The sequence below is a fragment of the Ziziphus jujuba genome, chromosome 11, assembly GCF_031755915.1.
Source record: "Ziziphus jujuba cultivar Dongzao chromosome 11, ASM3175591v1".
NCBI lineage: Eukaryota > Viridiplantae > Streptophyta > Magnoliopsida > Rosales > Rhamnaceae > Ziziphus > Ziziphus jujuba.
The window spans coordinates 8149025-8167178 of NC_083389.1; the positions used below are offsets into that span (position 1 = coordinate 8149025).

General features: G+C 34.6%; 2 protein-coding genes across 3 annotated transcripts; one reads left to right on the top strand and one right to left on the bottom strand.

The window, feature by feature from the left end:
- Positions 1–7894: 7894 nt before the first annotated feature.
- On the top strand, positions 7895–10718 carry LOC107432118 (iridoid oxidase-like; the record flags this gene model as incomplete). The annotated part of the gene is given in 2 exon segments (XM_025066877.3): positions 7895–8722; positions 9201–10718. Coding segments are annotated over 2 exon segments (1425 nt in total), but the record flags the coding sequence as incomplete, so codon positions are not given.
- Positions 10596–13433, bottom strand: LOC107432128 (protein PSK SIMULATOR 1). Of its 2 annotated transcripts, none has more exons than XM_016043196.4 (2): positions 13090–13433; positions 10596–12564 (listed from the first exon to the last, which is right to left on the bottom strand). In XM_016043196.4, exon 2 carries the CDS (start codon positions 12510–12512, stop codon positions 10809–10811), a length of 1704 nt encoding a protein of 567 aa, XP_015898682.3. In that variant the 5' UTR covers positions 12513–12564; positions 13090–13433; the 3' UTR covers positions 10596–10808. The 2 variants fall into 2 exon arrangements, with proteins under 2 accessions (XP_015898682.3, XP_015898681.3); XM_016043195.4 differs by having other exon boundaries at positions 10596–12572; positions 13090–13432.
- Positions 13434–18154: the final 4721 nt, after the last annotated feature.

Sequence of the window (18154 nt, forward strand, 5' to 3'; positions counted from 1 at the left end):
ATGATATATAAATATATAATTTTTAAATTAGTATCAGTAATTACTCAAATGTTTTATATTTTAATTTTTGCTGGTAGTAACTTACTTCATTTCGATTATTCCTTCTATGCAAGCATATATATATATATATATATATGTAAGTATTCTTGGTAGAATTATTTATGTAAGCATATTCATTTCTTTTAAATAAAAAGCATGTTATTTCATGCTGTAGATAAAGTATCGTATATATCCAGCTGGTAATTATGATTAAGTATTAATTATCAATTATTGTGAAAACAGTCGTATTGGTCCGCATGTGTTATGTTATATATAATATCTGTATATGGTAAGTTGGGAAACAAAAGCTCGACTGCATAAGCACTGCTGGCAGCACAGGAAAGACAGAACTTATTTTATTTCTAACCAATCTCACGTGCTGCCATGTCGGTTGTGAATTTTCACATGTCAGGGCTTTTTTTTTTTTTTTTTTTGGGTCAAAAACATAAACCAAAAAATTCACCTGTGTGAATGCTGTATTTGGCACATTAATTCACCAAAAAATGAAAAGAATAGGTACAAGTAGTGCATTACAAACACCTAAAAATGGAGTGCACGCAAACTAGAATACATCGTGTACTTCAGTTAATGTCTTCTTAAGAAACAATTATAAAATATATAATATTTTATTAAAAAAATTAAGGGAAATAAAATGCATCTTTAATAATGATATATTCATTAATATCTGTTCAAATTTTCAAATATATATATATATATATATGCACGTTGAAAAGAAAGTTGAAAAAGTACATCAGATCATGAAAAGTCACCCTTTTTTTTGGGTTTTTTTATTTTTATTTTTTTTGGGTAATAAAAAGTCACCCAACTAGGAGATATATATTCCATACCACCACGTGATTTTGTGTGAATAATGTCAGCCCCCCACCTTACTTTAAAAAAATAATAATCTTCCCTCATATTTAATAAGTTACAAAGACAAACGAGTAGAGATAAAAAAAAAAAAAAAAAGGAGAGATAGGACCAGTATGATCCCTTGAAAGACCCCAACGTGAGGCTATAATCAGTTTGGGAATCTTTTGCACCAGGAATCTGGGTTGTCATCCACATCCTGCTGTGGTAGCTTCTGTCTTTGTATGGTTGCCTTTTTTGGTTTATAAAACTTCTATTTTTCAGCCAAAAAAAAAAAATAGAGACAAACGAGTATATAGAAAGTATATATATGTGATTCTAAAGTATATATTTTTGGATGTATTTTATTGGTCCATGTGTATTCGATTCATTTTTTTTTTTTTTTCCTAATTTCTTTCTCCACCAAAACCACTACATGACCATCCAATAATTCTATCATCTCAATAAACTAATCGCCAATAGTTATCAATTCGTATAGAGAAGCCTGTCACATAATTTCCTAAACCCCTATATCATATTTGTATTTCGTAGAGCGAGCCACTTTTTTTGTTCGGAGCATCTAAACGTATTTAATTAGCACATAAGTTCCAAAAACAAAAGGTTAAAGTATGCCTTTAAAATAATGCTTAATTTTCTGGCGGACGCTATTCACATTGCTAATGTTGTGTTTCATTTCTTTCTTTATGGTAGTGTATGATTAAAACCTGAAGAGAACCGATCTCATTAGAATAAATTTTTTTGAATAACGGAGTGCTAGCTAGTGTTAATTATAATTAATTGAAAACCCAAAAAAAAAAAAAAAAAAAAAACATAAAACTCATCACAGATTAGCAAGAGCAAGTGGGCTATAAATTCAGCACACATCGACCAATAGAGTTGAAGCTCAAAAGTAATAATGGAGTCCACTTTCACTCTGAGTTCCAGCTTCCTAGTTTCTTCTATTCTTTTCTTGCTACCAGTGCTTGTAGTACTCCTTTGGTCGAGATGGAGGCAATCAGCTGAGAAAGAAACCAAACAGAGACGACCTCTGAAAAGGAAGAAAAACAGCAAGAAAAAGAAAGAAAGTGCAAGAGAAAATTCAAGAAAGAAAGAAATCAGAAAATCAGAAAACTTCTTGAGAAAACTTCCAGAGAGTTCTTTTCGAGTTCTTTTTTGTAAAACTTACTAACTAACAAGAAACTAATACATCAAGTATTTATATTAGTACTCTAAAACAGAAACAACAAACTTATAACTAAAAATACAAGCACGTGGTGGGTCACATGACATTTAACTAACTGGTGTGATAATCTGGCACCAAGGCTGTGCTAAAGCTATGCTGAGCTGGTACCATTCCACAATACGCCCCCTTTCAAGTTAAAGACACCTTTCATCTTAATGAAAAAAAAAAAAAAAAAAAAAACCTGAACTTGACAGTATTCCACAATGCTTCCAGAACTGAACTTGACAGTATTCCACAATGCTTCCAGAACTGAACTTGACAGTACTTCACGACAATACTTCCTTTCATCCACTAAAAAAAAAAAAACTGGCAGCACTCCATAATGCTTTCTTTTCAAGTTGAAGACACCTTTTAATCAACATCAAATGCTATAACAATGCAGATTTCATAACTATAGGAACTTTACTCACTCTTAACTTGTTTCTCAGAAATAAAAAACGTGAAGTACCCAATGATTTAGTAAAAATATCAGCAATCTGCTCCTTTGAAGGCACATAACGAATCTCAAGCTCTTTATCTAAAATCTTGTCTCTAACAAAGTGCAAATCAATTTCAATGTGCTTGACTCAGGCATGATGTACAGGATTAGAAGCTAATAGTGCTGCACCGATATTATCACTCCATATTATTGGTTTGTCAAACAAAAACTGCAGTTCTTGACTAAGGTTCCTCAACCAACACAACTCAGCTGTGACATGTGCCAAAGCCCTGTACTCAGCTTATGTACTAGACCTTGCAACCACATGTTGCTTTTTAGAGCTCCATGAAATTAAGCTTGCCCCCAGAAAAATACAATAACCACTTGTAGATTTTCTATCATTGGGATTACTAGTCTGAATCTGCAAAAGCATGGAGAACTAACTGGTTTTGAGCTTGTAGTTGAAGACCATATTGAATTGTACCTTTTAGATATCTCAGTAATCTCTTGCAAGCCTCCCAATGATCTGTGGTAGGAGCATGAAGAAACTAACTTAATTTGTTGACTGAAAAGGAGATTTCTGGTCTAGTTATTGTGAGATACTGAAGTGCTCCAACGGTGCTTCTATATAGCTCAGGATTATCAAACATGTCACCATCATATAGGGATAGCTGTCTGCCAGTTAACATAGGAGAAGAAACTTCTTTGGCACCATCCATTTTGGTTTTCTGCAATAGATCTCTAATATATTTACTCTGAGTTAGATGCATAACACCTTCAGATCTATGAACTTCAATTCCAAGAAAGAAGTGTAAATCACCAAGATCCTTAAGAGAAAATTGTTGGTTCAAATCGCCAATAAGCTGATTAACAAAAATAGCATTGTTACCTGTGATTATGATATCATCAACATACACCAATATCATAGCACAGGTTGTACCAGAATTATACATGAACAAGGATGTATCAGCTTGTGAGTTCTTGAATCCTTTGTGAAGCAAAGCTTGTTTGAGTTTATCAAACCAAGCTCGTGGAGCTTGTCTCAAACCATATAAAGCCTTTTGCAGCTTGCAAACATACGCTGGATGTGTTGAAGAAACAAAACCCTCAGGTTGTGACATATACACTGTTTCATTGAGATCCCCATTCAAAAATGCATTATTAAAGTCCAACTGCCGTACCACCCAATTTTTAGAAATAGCTACTGTTAAGATCAACCGAATTGTAGCAGGTTTAATAACTGGACTAAAGGTTTCAAAATAGTCCAACCCTGGTGTTTGTAGAAAACCCTTAGCAATTAATCTAGCTTTACACCTTTGAATAGTACCATCTGCATTATACTTTACTCTAAAAACCATTTATTGCCAACAATATTCATATCAGAAGTGCAAGGAACTAGTTGCCAAGTGTTATTTTTCATCAAAGCAGAATATTCAAGTTCCATAGCAGATTTCCATTGAGGATCAAGAAGAGCTGCTTTGACTGTTTTTGGGACAACCATTTGACTAAGAGAAGGATGGGGTAAAGGATGTTTAGTAGTTAAAAGAATTTTTGAAGTATTGGGTTTGAAAATACCATTCTTTGATCTAGTTATCATAGGATGAACTGATTGAGTATTGGGTTTCAACACTGTTCTTGAACTGGACAAAACTGGTTGAGGAACAATAGAAGAAGTATTTAGCCTAATAGGAGATTGAAGACTAGAAGATGAATTTGAAGTATTAGGAGCAGAAGTGGAAGTATCAGACTGGGGAGAACAATTATGTGGAGACAAATTAACTGGAGGAACAAGAGCAGAAACATTAGGTAAAGGAGAATTATTTGCCAGAGAAGAAATTGATTCAGTAAATGAAGTATTTTGAGGAAAAGAACTTGGTAAATTGTTATTAGGAAGAGAAGATATATCTGGGGTGGAGTCAGTCAAAGGAGTAGAGGAGACATTTTTATGCAGGACAAACAAAGGTGCATCAGAAGATGAATAAGAAGAGGAAAGTTCATCATTCTTAGCAGAACCTGAAGAAAAACCAGTCATAAAAGGAAATTCAGTTTCATGAAAAATAGCACTATTTGTAATATAAACCATTCCCGATGGATGTAAGCAACGATAACCCTTATGATCAGGGTTATATCCCAAAAAGACACACTTGGTTGTATGAAAATTCAGCTTAACCTTGCTATAAGGTCTCAAATACGGAAAACAAGCACACCCAAAAACTTTAAGAAAAGTGTAATCAGGTTTTTTATGAAACAACATCTCATAGGGAGAAAGTTGATTAAGAACCTGAGTTGGTAGCCGATTGATCAAGAAAGAAGCACAATGAAAGGCTTCCCACCCATAAACCAGCGACATGTGAGCTTGAGCCAAGAGACACAATCCCAATTCAACAAGATGTCTATGCTTCCTTTCCACTTTTCCATTTTGTGTGTGAATATAAGGACAAGGATGCCTAAAGACAATACCAAACTTTGAGAGATAAGGAAGAAAAGATCTGAATTCACCTTCCCAATCAGCTTGAAGAACTTTGATTTTTTTATCAAACTGCCTTTCAACCATAACATGAAAACTTGAAAAGATTGCCAGAGCTTCTGACTTGGTTCTTAAAGGATATATCCAAACATATCTTGAGTAATCATCTAAGAACTGTATGTAATACTTGTATCCTTCCTTGGAACTAACTGAAGCAGGTCCCCATAAATCTGTATAAATGATTTCCAAAGGTGCTGATGCTCTAGAAGTAGAGACAGGAAAATTGATCAAATGATTTTTACCAAGTTGGCAGGCATCACAAAAGAACTCATCTTTATTAAGAAATTTCTTATTACAACTTTTGAGGACTTCCAATGTAACTTTAGTATTTGGATGTCCAAGTCTATTATGAAACAATGTAAACTCTGAAACATTGATTCTACGACAACTATCACTTTTTACATCTGGTAAACTCTGAGAGGAAGTAGTACATTGAGAAGAAGTAGTACATGCTAAAGGAAAGCAAAACGATTCACCAACAACACCAGAAACACCAGCAGCAGATTTAGTAGCACAATTTGAGAAATAGGGACCCTTGTCACGATCTGAACCAAAATCAGCAGCATAAGAACTGGTGAACACCTTATTTGGATGTAGTCTTTGTCTTCTAAGAACAGGAGCTTGCAATTTGTACAATCCATCTTCCAATACTCCTCTAAGTTGAGTTCTGCCTAACTTGTCCTTGATAAAACAATAGCTATCAGTAAACTCAGCAACTAATCCATTGTCTCTAGTTAATTGAGAAATACTTAACAGGTTTTTTGCTATGCAAGGAACAACCAAAACATTGTTAAGTCTTACTACCATAGAGATGGAAGGTATGAATGAGTTACCAATATGAGTAATATCCACATTCTGCCCATTGCCAACAGTAAGTTTGTTATTTCCTTGAAACTCAATATGTTCAAGCAAGCTATCACCATCTGCAGCTACATGATTAGTAGCTCCACTGTCTAAGAACCAGGAAGGGTTTGGGTCAACTGTTGCAGACACAACATTAGCACTAGAATATGGAGAAAGAGACAAATTACTCATATTAGCTGACATTTGAGGCACTGAAGCATGACCAACAACATTTGATCCAATGGAAGCTGAAATTGGAGGCATGAAAGGATAACCAACAGAATTCATGCCAATTGAAGCAGAAAGAGGTGCACCGAAATGAGGTACACCATTATGAACACAAAAACCAGTAGACTGTTGTGGCACTTGACCAGAGATGTTGTTAGAACTACCAAGTGGTGTTGAGACACCATAAGAAAAAGGATTAGACAAACCAGACATGGAACCATATGACTGCAAATTTGGAGCAACCATCCCAATAGTTGATTGAGGCATAACTGGCGATCTCATATTGTAATTATACAAAAAGTTATTAGAAAAACCAGATTGTAGAGTGTGTGGTAGAGTGTGTGGAACTCCAGCAAAGAAAGTCCTAGGATTAGCACTGCCAACAGTAAAGCTTGGCTGTGGAACACTCTGCTGAAATGGTTGAGCATACCTATAATAACAAACATCACCAGTATGTCCAACCATTTTACAGACTTGACAAATTGGTCGATTAGTACCCCTGCCACGACCAAAGAAACCTCGACCTCGAGTATTGTAATTCTCATTTCGATAATTGTAGTTGCCAACAAATCCTCTGTCAAACCGAGCTCGTGGAGAGAAACCACGACCAACATTGCTATTGGAACCAGAAAACTGAAAATTACGTCCAGAGGTCTCAACATGCCCATGAGTTGGAGGTTGAACCAAGTTTACAGAATTCAAATCAGTATGAGAAACTGAACTTATCATATTTGCTGAATGAGAATGACCAAGATTCATAGAAAGAGCAGAATTATAGTCTTCCAACTTGCTTTCATACGCAAGTAACCGAGATTGAACCTCTGTCAAGCCGATTGAGTCTAGTCGAGAATTAAGATTTTCAGAGACAGGATCAAACTCAGGTCCTAAACCACCAAGAATATAATACGCAAAATCTGTCTCATGCACAAATTCACCAGCAGCCTCAAGATCATCAGCAATTATCTTCATTTTGAGCCAATATTCATTAATGCTTAAACCTCCTTTTTTGGTGGATTGCAACTGTGTTCGAAGACGTAAAATATGAGATCTGGAGTGAGATGCATACCTAGATTCAAGAGTCTGCCAAACATCAAATGTTGTTTGTAGCCCAACCAGATGCCGTAGAACTTCCCGTGAAATTGTAGCTCGAATCCATCCTAATAGCAATTGATCCTGTTTCACCCAATAGTCAAGTTCTTCGTCAACATCAGCAACACTGCCAGATCTATCGTCTGCAAGAACTGAAACTTTTTCTGACGCTGTTCTTCGGATTAGAATGAATTTTTCCAGATTGTGTCCTTTGAGAGTAGGAAGAATTTGTGACCTCCACAGAACAAAATTATCTTCCTCAAGTTTCATAACATTGCTTGAGAAAGGTGAAACAACAACCAACGCATATTTCTGAGTAGCCATGAAGCTTGGCTCTGATACCATGAAAAGGAAGAAAAACAGCAAGAAAAAGCAAGAAAGTGCAAGAGAAAATTCAAGAAAGAAAGAAATTAGAAAATCAGAAAACTTCCTGAGAAAACTTCCAGAGAGTTCTTTTCGAGTTCTTTTTTGTAAAACTTACTAACTAACAAGAAACTAATACATCAAGTATTTATATTAGTACTCTAAAACAGAAACAACAAACTTATAACTAAAAATACAAGCACGTGGTGGGTCACATGACATTTAACTACTGGTGTGATAATTTGGCACCAAGGCTGTGCTAAAGCTATGCTGAGCTGGTACCATTCCACAATAACCTCCAGGTCCGAAAGGATGGCCTGTAATAGGAAACATGTTGGACCTGGGGCCCATGCCTCACCAGACGCTTCACAACCTCCGAACCAAGTACGGGCCAATTGTTTGGTTGAAGCTGGGCTCCATGAACACAATGGTAGTGCAGTCGGCCAAGACTGCCGAGCAACTCTTCAAGAATCACGATGCTAGTTCTTGTGACCGAAAGTGTCCACATGCATTAACGGCCCACAACTACGACGAAGGCACGATTGCCTTCGGCCAGCACGGTAGCCACTATTGGCGGGTGCTTTGGCGCCTTTGCAGCATGGAGATTTTCTCCAACAAGCGGATTGACGACACGGCTCTCATCAGGCACAAATGTGTAGATGACATGATTCGGTATATGGAAGAGGATTCGGCCGCCGCACGTGGGAGAGGAGAACCGGGTGCAGTGAACTTAGCGCACTATCTATTTCTGATGGGGTTCAATGTGATTGGGAACCTTGTGTTTTCGAAGGATCTATTGGATCCCAACTGCGGAGAAGGGAAAGAGTTCTTTGATGCGGTGGACAAGATCATGGAGTTCATGGGAAAGCCAAATGTGGCCGATTTTCTACCTTTCTTGAAATGGTTGGACCTTCAGGGGATTAAGAGAAACATGACCAAACATATGGCGAAAGCTTTGAAAATTGGAGAACGGTTTGTGGAAGAAAGAGTTGAGGAGTACAAGTTAGGGAGCCAGAGGCTGAGGCTGACTAAGGACTTCTTGGATGTGATGCTGGAATACGAGAGCGATGGAAAAGAAGGTCCTCTCAAGATCTCACACCAAAATATCAACATTGTTGTGCTGGTGCGTATTATCTCTTATTCTTAACTCTAAGTACTCCATTAAGCTTTTCCTTCAATTTTGTGTCACATGTCGCTTGCATTCTGTCAATAATGTGATTCAGGAGTGAAAACTTTGACCGTATTTTACAATTATTTGATGGACATGAATCGTAGTTTTTTAAAAAATAGTTATCATCTTAATTAAATTTTGGTTCCTTTTTTTTCTTTTTTTGTTTTTTTGGCCAACAAAGAATGTTGTTTTAGCAAAGCTTGGGTACAAAGCTAGACAATCATGATTTAGAAGGGCTACAAATCGAACTATGTATTTTTTTTTTTTTTTTTTCACGTTTGAAATGTACACACCATTTAATGGTGTAGTAAGAAAATATAGTAGAAAAAGTCCTCTTTTTATTTTTATTTTTATTTTTAAAATTTGATGGATATATGTTTATCCATTCCTTAATAACAATTTTGTGATGTTGTACATGTTAATGGCACAGGAAATGTTTATGGCTGGATCGGAGTCAACAAGCACCACTGTTGAATGGGCAATGACAGAGCTTTTCCGCAATCCGGAGTCAATGCAAAAGGTTAAAGAAGAGCTTAATCGGGTGATTGGACGTAAAAGGAAGGTGGAAGAAAGTGACATGGACAATATGCCATATCTACAAGCTGTGGTGAAAGAAACGATGAGGTTACATCCTGCAATTCCTTTACTGGTTCCCCGAAATTCATTAGAAGATTTCAACTTCGTGGGGTATTTCATACCCAAAGACACTTAAATTTTTGTGAATGTTTGGGCAATTGGAAGAGATCCTGAATCATGGGATGACCCTTTGTTCTTCAAGCCTGAAAGGTATATTGGCTCAAATGTTGACTACAAGGGGCAGAACTTTGAGCTGCTTCCATTCGGATCTGGAAGAAGAATTTGTCTTGGCATCCCACTAGCTCACCGTGTAATTCATCTTGCTCTGGCCGCTCTCCTCCATACTTTTGATTGGGAGTTCGACGCTCAAGCTTTAGACATGAGTGAGAGGGTGGGGATCACACTGAGAAGGTCAATACCACTCCAAGCAATACCAAAGAAGCGAAATTGAGGGAATGACACTGCTGAGGGAAAAAAAATAATAATAAAAATGTCGATTATGAATCTCATAATAATTTGTATCTCTGTTACTTAAAGACGTTTATTTGTTAAACTGTCCGCACGCCTTTTTTAATACTTTAAAATATATATATATATATATATATTTGTATGCTAGCCTTTTAGGAAAATCAACTCAGTTGTTCGTATATGGGGACAATTAATTGATGTATGATGAGGCATCTAGTACATAGTCTATATGGACTATTGTAATCAGGCTTAGAGCCTAAGACAGTAACAATGCTAGTAATAACCGATTTCCCATTTATTTACCATATTCATGAAAGTTGGTCTAAGATTGAACTAGTACTGTTATATTTGTGATAATTTATCTAATTAGAATTCGATGCTTCTTCTTTGGATAGAATTCATCTTGGCAAAACCATCTGCTGTTCCCCGTCAAACACTCTAGTCTGCCTTGCTTTGCCATGCCAGTGAAAGCTGTGATGGCTAACATACAAGCCGAAGTCCGAACAAAGTACTAATTGAAAGCAACTATCTCGCAAGCAATATTGCCAGTGGCCTCAAATATTCATTTGGTCTGGGGTCCATTGATGCATGATGGATGAGGAATATGTATATGTTTGTGTACGTATATGGATATATATATATATATATATATATATATATATAGACCAAAAAATAATTGCATGGTACAAGGCAAAGTATATGCTTCACAAGAAAACGGCTATTGGACCCGAATTCATCCACCAGATCAACAAATAAAAGAATTTTTCAAAAGACGTGAAAGTAACTCAATTAACATAGCTTTGCCTTTGAAAAAGGAAAATTTAAAATGTTAAACTAGATGCTCAAAGCAGCTTTCATGGAATGGTGGAAATTTATAGCTTTAATTCTTTTTTTTTTTTTTTTTTTTTTAAACAATAACTAGCCTCGCGGAAGACTTGGCTCACAACCAATTCAAAAGAGGCTTATGATTTGAGCATCTTTTATCATTTAAGGCTTACGAAAATATTTGGTTTGGTTCCTTTCTAAGCACATAATCATAAGTTTCCCTGCCATTGATCTGCAGCATAACTCTGTCTTTTATGTCATCAATCCTGCACTTGTAGTTCAAACCCATGAGAAGCTCTGTGATTGCAGCTTCAGTTTTTGCTTGGTTTGCGAAGTAGAGCGTTTGTACAAGAAGGACATTTGTACTGGAAACCTCTTGCTGCTTCTCAATATTTCGTTCAGAATGCCACTTTGTTGTGTTATGAGCAAGTGGACCAAGCCATTCCAATATTCGCACTACCGCCAGATTCCACTCTGTTGCAAGTGCTGGATCATAGACAGATGAAGCCGTATTTTTGGGATAGGACCTAAGCCTAGCTCTCAAAGCAGCTCTTATAGTTGTAGGTAACATGTTGTACAGGTCATCTCTTGCGTCAGGGGAAATCAAATGAGGTGATAAAGCCAGTTTCTCAATCAAGATGATCATTTTTGCATAGTGGAGAGCCAGAGCAGCATCACCTAGAGTAGAAGGACGGACCTTCAACAGTTTATTCTTGGAATTGAACAACAACAATTTATAATATATCTTGTTGCTAGAAGAAAGAAGTCCCATATTAGCATTTTCCATGGTATTCATGGTTTTAATACTAACATCTCTCAACCGCATTGAACCACCAACAGTTGGCTTGCACATCTTTTCAATGGGAGAATCAATTCCACCCACCATGCATCCTTTAAAAGGTCCAACATGACTCATCCGCTTGGTCTTTGAATGTTGAAGCTTCCCTTGTTGTACAGATGACTTGTGTTGCTGCATGTTTTTCATTCTAATCTTGTCAGTTTTAATCCCTGACTTCTTCAAAGGTCCTGAATAGAAGCCACATAGATTACTCTCAGATGGATAAACAGAAGAGTGCATATGAGCAGAAAAGGAGTGACTGCGAGGAAGACAATCAGAACTCTTATATTCCCAATCACCATTTTCCTCAGTAGAAACCAATTGATTAGTTCCAAAGACATGTTTGATCCTTGCAAGTATTGTAAAAAGTGATCTTGCCAAAATGCGGACGATGTAATCATAAGTTCTATTCCATGGACACAAATCTTTTAAATTTCTCACTTCTTGACGCTGGCACATCACCCGCTGCTGGAATTCAAGCAATTTCACACGATCTAACTGAGCAGTAACCTGCATTCTCCTCAGAGTTTGCTCAAGCTCCACCAGCACTTCCTGCTCTTGGGATAATTGTGTCGTAGCAGCAACAAAGCTTTCCATTTTCTTCACTTTCCTCTCCATTTTCTTCAATCTATACTCCCAGCCAAACCACTGAAAACCATTCTGAATAGGATCATTAAAAAATTGTTCAAGACGGTGATAAACAGGATTGGCACACCTCTTTCCAAGCCTGATAACAGACCTTGAGAGTTGTCCCAAATCCTCAATTATCTCGTCCAGTGCCAGTTCCATCAGATAATCATCATCCTCGGATACAAGCCTCTTCGCACCAACCAAATCTACAATCTGCTCCCTCAACCTAAAAATCTCCTTATCACTCAAAAAATGCCACAAATTAACCACCTTAAACATCAATCCTGAGACTTCAAACGCCAGAATTCCTATTAGTGGCTTCTCAGGCTTCTCAGTCTCCGCCCCGCTCTTCCACATTGACAGCAAACTACTAAACCACGAATCCGACACCATATCTCCCCACATTTAAATGCATAACCCCAAAGGCCAAACCTAAACAGCAATCTCAAATAGAGCCCTGAACTCCTGGATCAAAATTCGATGAACAACATAAATTAATTAGATAGTAAACCATCCATGATAGCCCTAAAAAGGAAATCTTTTTATCTCTTTTTTCTAAATCCATCACTAATTATCAAGCATTTTCCACTCGGATTCAAAGCAGATTATGGAAACGACAGTAAATCGAGTCTAAATCTAGCTAATACTCAATAAATTGGAAACTTACATTAGACCTAAACCTTCCTTTTTGGTTGCCCATGAAGCAAAAAAGGAAATGAAATTAACCAAGTATATATGATATTGAGCTCTACAGCCTCTACTCTAATCTAACCCAAACCGGTAAAATGACCTAAGTTGACCACTGGGTGTAGTTCCCAAGACCCAGAACAAGAAATTTTGAGCTAAATTTCTCTAATTTTCGGACATTTTCTCACCAACCAAAAAACACACATTTCGCTTCTTAGAACCTCATCAAAGAAGTAAAACGAGAATGAATACATCACATCAGAAATTCAACCAGCAGAGACAAAAACAGGCTTACCGTTGACAAAGAAAACGGCCGAAGCAGCAACACCAACAATGAGCTCAACGAGAAGAAGATGAGATGGCATTTGGAGGTTGGGAAGGGGGCGGGTGCCGGCATCAAATAGCTGCGAAGAAACGAGAACGATGAGATGGGCATATAGACCAAAAACGGTTTAACCGAGGTAGAAACCGGAATATTGTTCGGGTTTATGCTTCGCACATTTCGGGAAAATCAAATTATTTATCAGATAATTTTTAATGATATTGCCAAGGCGATGGAGGGTCTTTTGCCTTTTGTTTAGAGTCTAGAGAGGGAGTGGACCAGACCACTTTGATTGGACCTGTAATTAGAAAGGAGTTGTGGCATTGGAAGTTTCACTCTTTCGGAGTTTGAACAAACTTTTGGTAATTATTTTCAAAATAAAAATTTGGGTTTTTTTGTTTTTCTTCAATGAAAGTGAAGGGAATTTAGTGAGAAATTATTCTTGGCACGTGAGCATATTCAATGTACAACTGTCCAACCGTCCTCATCACCAAGGTGTGAAAATTATAAAAGATTTTCATAATGATTAGAAGGGGTTGGATGAGAAATTAATTGGGTTGATAAATTGAGAATTTTTCTTCCTAAGCTTTTGAGCCATTGGTTTGGATAGGGATGTACCCCTATTCATTGGTATCGTAGTCATTCAAAAAGGGTCAATAAATGGAGTTTAGGCTGGTGCCTGCTTGTCGGGGTTTTGGTTGTTGGCTTGTTGCTCATCGAACTGTGCATTGGATTTATTCTATATGTTTACAATTTATTAAAAATAAATATATATCTATATAAGAATATAAAAACTTGATGTATTACTTTATATATAATATATAAATATGTATACGAGAAGAAGCTTAAACAACTCAGGACTACACGTCCCAGCGATAACAACCATTAGTCAGAACTTTAATATAAGACTCTATACAAATACCACCAAAAAAAAATAGAGAGAGAGAGTATACAAATACATAAATGGCTATCAAAAACTTGGGCCCTGCTCATGAACCAAACCCACAGTCAATAGCCCATATGTTAACATCCAATGCTTGGGCTCTGATTTGGGTTTGATCAAGTCAAGACTTCAAGTCCATCCCTCCAGGAAGCCTACACAGTTGGCCTTTTCTTTGTTGTTCTGAAACAACAGGCCCCAAATTTTATCCCAAGCCACATTACAACTTTCTTTTTCAACAAAAATTGTATAACATCTTCAATCTATTTGTATGCTGTATTTTTGGATTTAAATATTACCTACTACCTTCATTAGTAATTATGTTACTAAAGCAACCATTTCCTTTTTACCAACTTTTGGATTCTAAAGTAATGTATGAAAGTCTTATTTGTTATAAGGCGGGACATAAAATCAACTCTTATATAAGTTAGTATTCAGGAGTTAATATATTTGTTGGTACTTCTAATATTGTTCTACGTGTCTTCCCTGCCTTTTTCCCAATAATATCCAAAGCATAATCTGTGTGCGTTATTAACCAAGCCTCGTATTTGGTTTTATTGGATATAATTAGAACCTAAATTAATCTCACTTCGATGATGAGAGAATCTCTTAAGTTGGACTACAATCTAGCAAAGGAATTGCTTTCCTTCGATGTTTTCTATATTCATTTACTGTTTATATTTACTTAAAACAAAAATAAGAAAGCTTGACCCAAAGAAAATGCTTTACGGAAACACAAATTACTTATAGAAACTTGGTTTTGCTAAAGCCCAAAAAGCAAGAAACTAACACCAAAAATGATAACCCGGTGGCGGATTTACCTTAAAATAATTACAATCAATTAATAATTTGGGGCTTGAGGATGAGAATTACAAAGATCGACCCACATGGCAGAGAAGCCGAAAAGGGCTTTTATTCTGTGTATTTTAATCTACTTTAATAATAACTTTGCAGCTTTATTTTCCATGCTTAATTTATTTAAATTGTTTTCACATTTATAATATATTTCTTGGGTGGTCCCTCCCTCTTTCCCCTACTTCTCAAGACACTAAAAACAATGCTTACCTTCAATCTGAAGGGAGATTAATTTCTTCTTATTCTTCTTCCTCTTTTTTTTTTTTTTTTAATTTAATTTTTTTTGTTTTCCTTCCTTTTTCTTTTTCTCTTTTAGTTGAATGCATTTGTTGGGAGTCTTGCACGGTTTAAAAGTCATATATTTGAGAAGTTCCTCTTATCAAGGCACTTATCGGAACACCCAGTTTGTTTAATTTTAAAAAATAAATTGGTTAATAATTAAAAGTCGTCCACTTTAAACGATCAAGTAAAGGGGAAAAATAAATAAATAAATAGATAATTATAATAGTGTCCTTGAAAAAATCCTTATTCTCACATGGTCATCACTAGGGAATCTCCCTTTTTTGATTTGCTTTTTCTCTTTATATTTAAAATTCATTGTTAAAATATGACCGCCATTATGTTTCTTAAGAAAAATGTATATATGACCGCCAGTTTTTTTTTTAATATTTTTTTATTACTATGGAGGAAGAAAAACAATTTTATCCAAATAAAAGATTGAAGATTATTAGAAATGTATTTTCAATAGCATAACCACTAAACTAAGCCTATGAATTTTTTTTTTTTTACATATAAATACTTTTTTTTATGATAATATATGACCTCCAGTTAGTAAAAAGTAAATTGAAAGAAAAAATAATAGCCCGGTAACTTCTCTAATTAACAAAAAGAAATGAATTTTTTCTCTCTTTTTTTTTTTCATTTTTTGAAACATATATATAAGAATCAAATTTATTATCTTACCATTATCAATAATTATCATCTGTAACGATAAATCCACCAGAGTTTTTTTTTTTTTATAACTTCTTGGATACCAAAATATTTGTTTTAATTTGATTTATTTCTTTGGGTCTCGTTTAATAAGCAAAATTTTTATAGTTATAGACGCATATACTAAACAAGGGCAGGTTATGTTTTGGGTTTAAGTGAGCAGTTGAAATGAAAGCAACTTTTTCCTACATTACCTAGACCTCTGTGATGTACCATTAATGTTTAGAGATTTGGATTATTTCTATACATAGTCAATGAACTATATACATTAAAGAGGGTCCATTTGTTAAAGTAAAAAAAAAATTTCAGGGTCCATTTGCATTTGGATTCACGTTGCAGCCTCTGTTCATCATACTATAAATATTTTTGCCGATAACTTAAATTTGGATGTATCAAAAAATTGACACTTTTTTTTTTAGTTCTTTTTTATATTTTTTATGATGGATCCGAGTAGAATAAAAATAAATAAATAAATAATTGTTGCTGCAAATTTCCAATAACATGAGGTTGAGTCAGACCTAGTCTTAAATAGCCATAGATCAAGTCATAAACTGCCTCACCCTATCCTAATTTTTTACGTTTCAGTTTTTCCAAATTTCTTAATTAATGTTGGTGTGTTAGGTGAATTTGGTTCCTAAGCTCAAGTAGAGCTATCAATTCAAACCAGTTGAACAACCACAATTTTTATTTTATTTTATTATTATTTATTTTTTTCCGTTTTCCCCTTACTTTCTAGAAACAAACTGACATTTCTCGTATAAATTAATTGAAAATTAGGGTTTAAATCTTCCAAAAATGTCAAACAAGCATACTGTAATTTTTTGGACATAGTAAGCATTCCTAATTTAATGGTTTAGGTATAAATTTAAATTTTATTATAATAATGATATTTATCATATTATTATTATTACTACTATTATCGTTATTTATTTTTTTCTTATTTTAAAATGTCAGTATGCTATTTAAGATGTGTATATATATATATATAAATATAAATAGCAATCAAAGTAGGCCTCTATACCAAGCTAGTACTAATCCATAGGATAAAATATTAGGTATATATAATGTTATTAATATAATTCCCGTAATCTATATTTAATGCAATGTCAAAATAAATACATTGGTTTTACCAAACAATTGTTTACCATTCAATTATAAGTGACTTATTGTGATATGTCGTATCCGTAATTCTATATAACAGTTACATTCGTCACTATTCCAGTTCACAGAGCGAAAGCGCATGCTTGTTTAATTTTTTTTGTCCTTCCTAAGAGTTACTCCGTCACCAACTTCAACTTAAAAGATGTTAATTTTCTTTTTTTTGGTAAATACGTTAAAACAAGTATTGAGTTGAAATGAAAATAAGTGTCACTTTTTTTTTTTAATTAAAGAAATCAATGAAATAAGTATCACTTTATAACCACAGATATTGAAATATAATCCCTAACGAAAAATGTATTTTGTTTGACCAATTTCTTAATTAAACAACATAAGAGTGCCCAGCTATAACCAGTTTCTTTAATTTGAAAGCATAGTTAAAAATCGACTTCCATTAGAAAATAGTTAGCAGCAACAATAATATCATTTTAAGATCCAATTTGGATATAAACTCAAAGTTACTTTATTCAAATAATTTTTTTGGTAAATACTTTATTCAAATATTTTAAAAACAAACAAAAAGATTAACAACATATTAAGAACAATTATTTCAGTCTATTCTCCTTGTATTAATTAAATCATAAATATGCGGGATTAGAGGTAAAACTACTACTTATAATGTCAACTTTTATTGACATTTTTATGTGTAAAAATTGAATCCAGGCCAGCTAATTTCCGTATTTGACACACAGCGGTAACATGAAAGTTGAATGGCCTAGTTAAAAATTAATAAATAATATAAGTTGAAGCATTTATTAATAAAAAATAAAAATGAAAAATGAAAAAAAGAAGAATTTTTGTTTTCCTTTGTTTGTTAATATTGATTTTAATTTTCTGTTTTTATTTTATTATTTTTTATTGTGTACAATTTACTTCAAATACATGTTAGTGTTAATTGTTTTATTAAATATCCCAAATAATTGAAAGAGAAAAAGAAAAAAACAAAAAAAACAAAATTATAATCAATTTGGTGTCTATATTTTTTAGTTTTTTCATTAACTTTATAATTAATTGAGAGATTTTTTGCAACGGTGCTGTTTTCGCAAATTGTATTTTAAACTTCATATTCATCACTATACGGTTATGGCTTCCAAA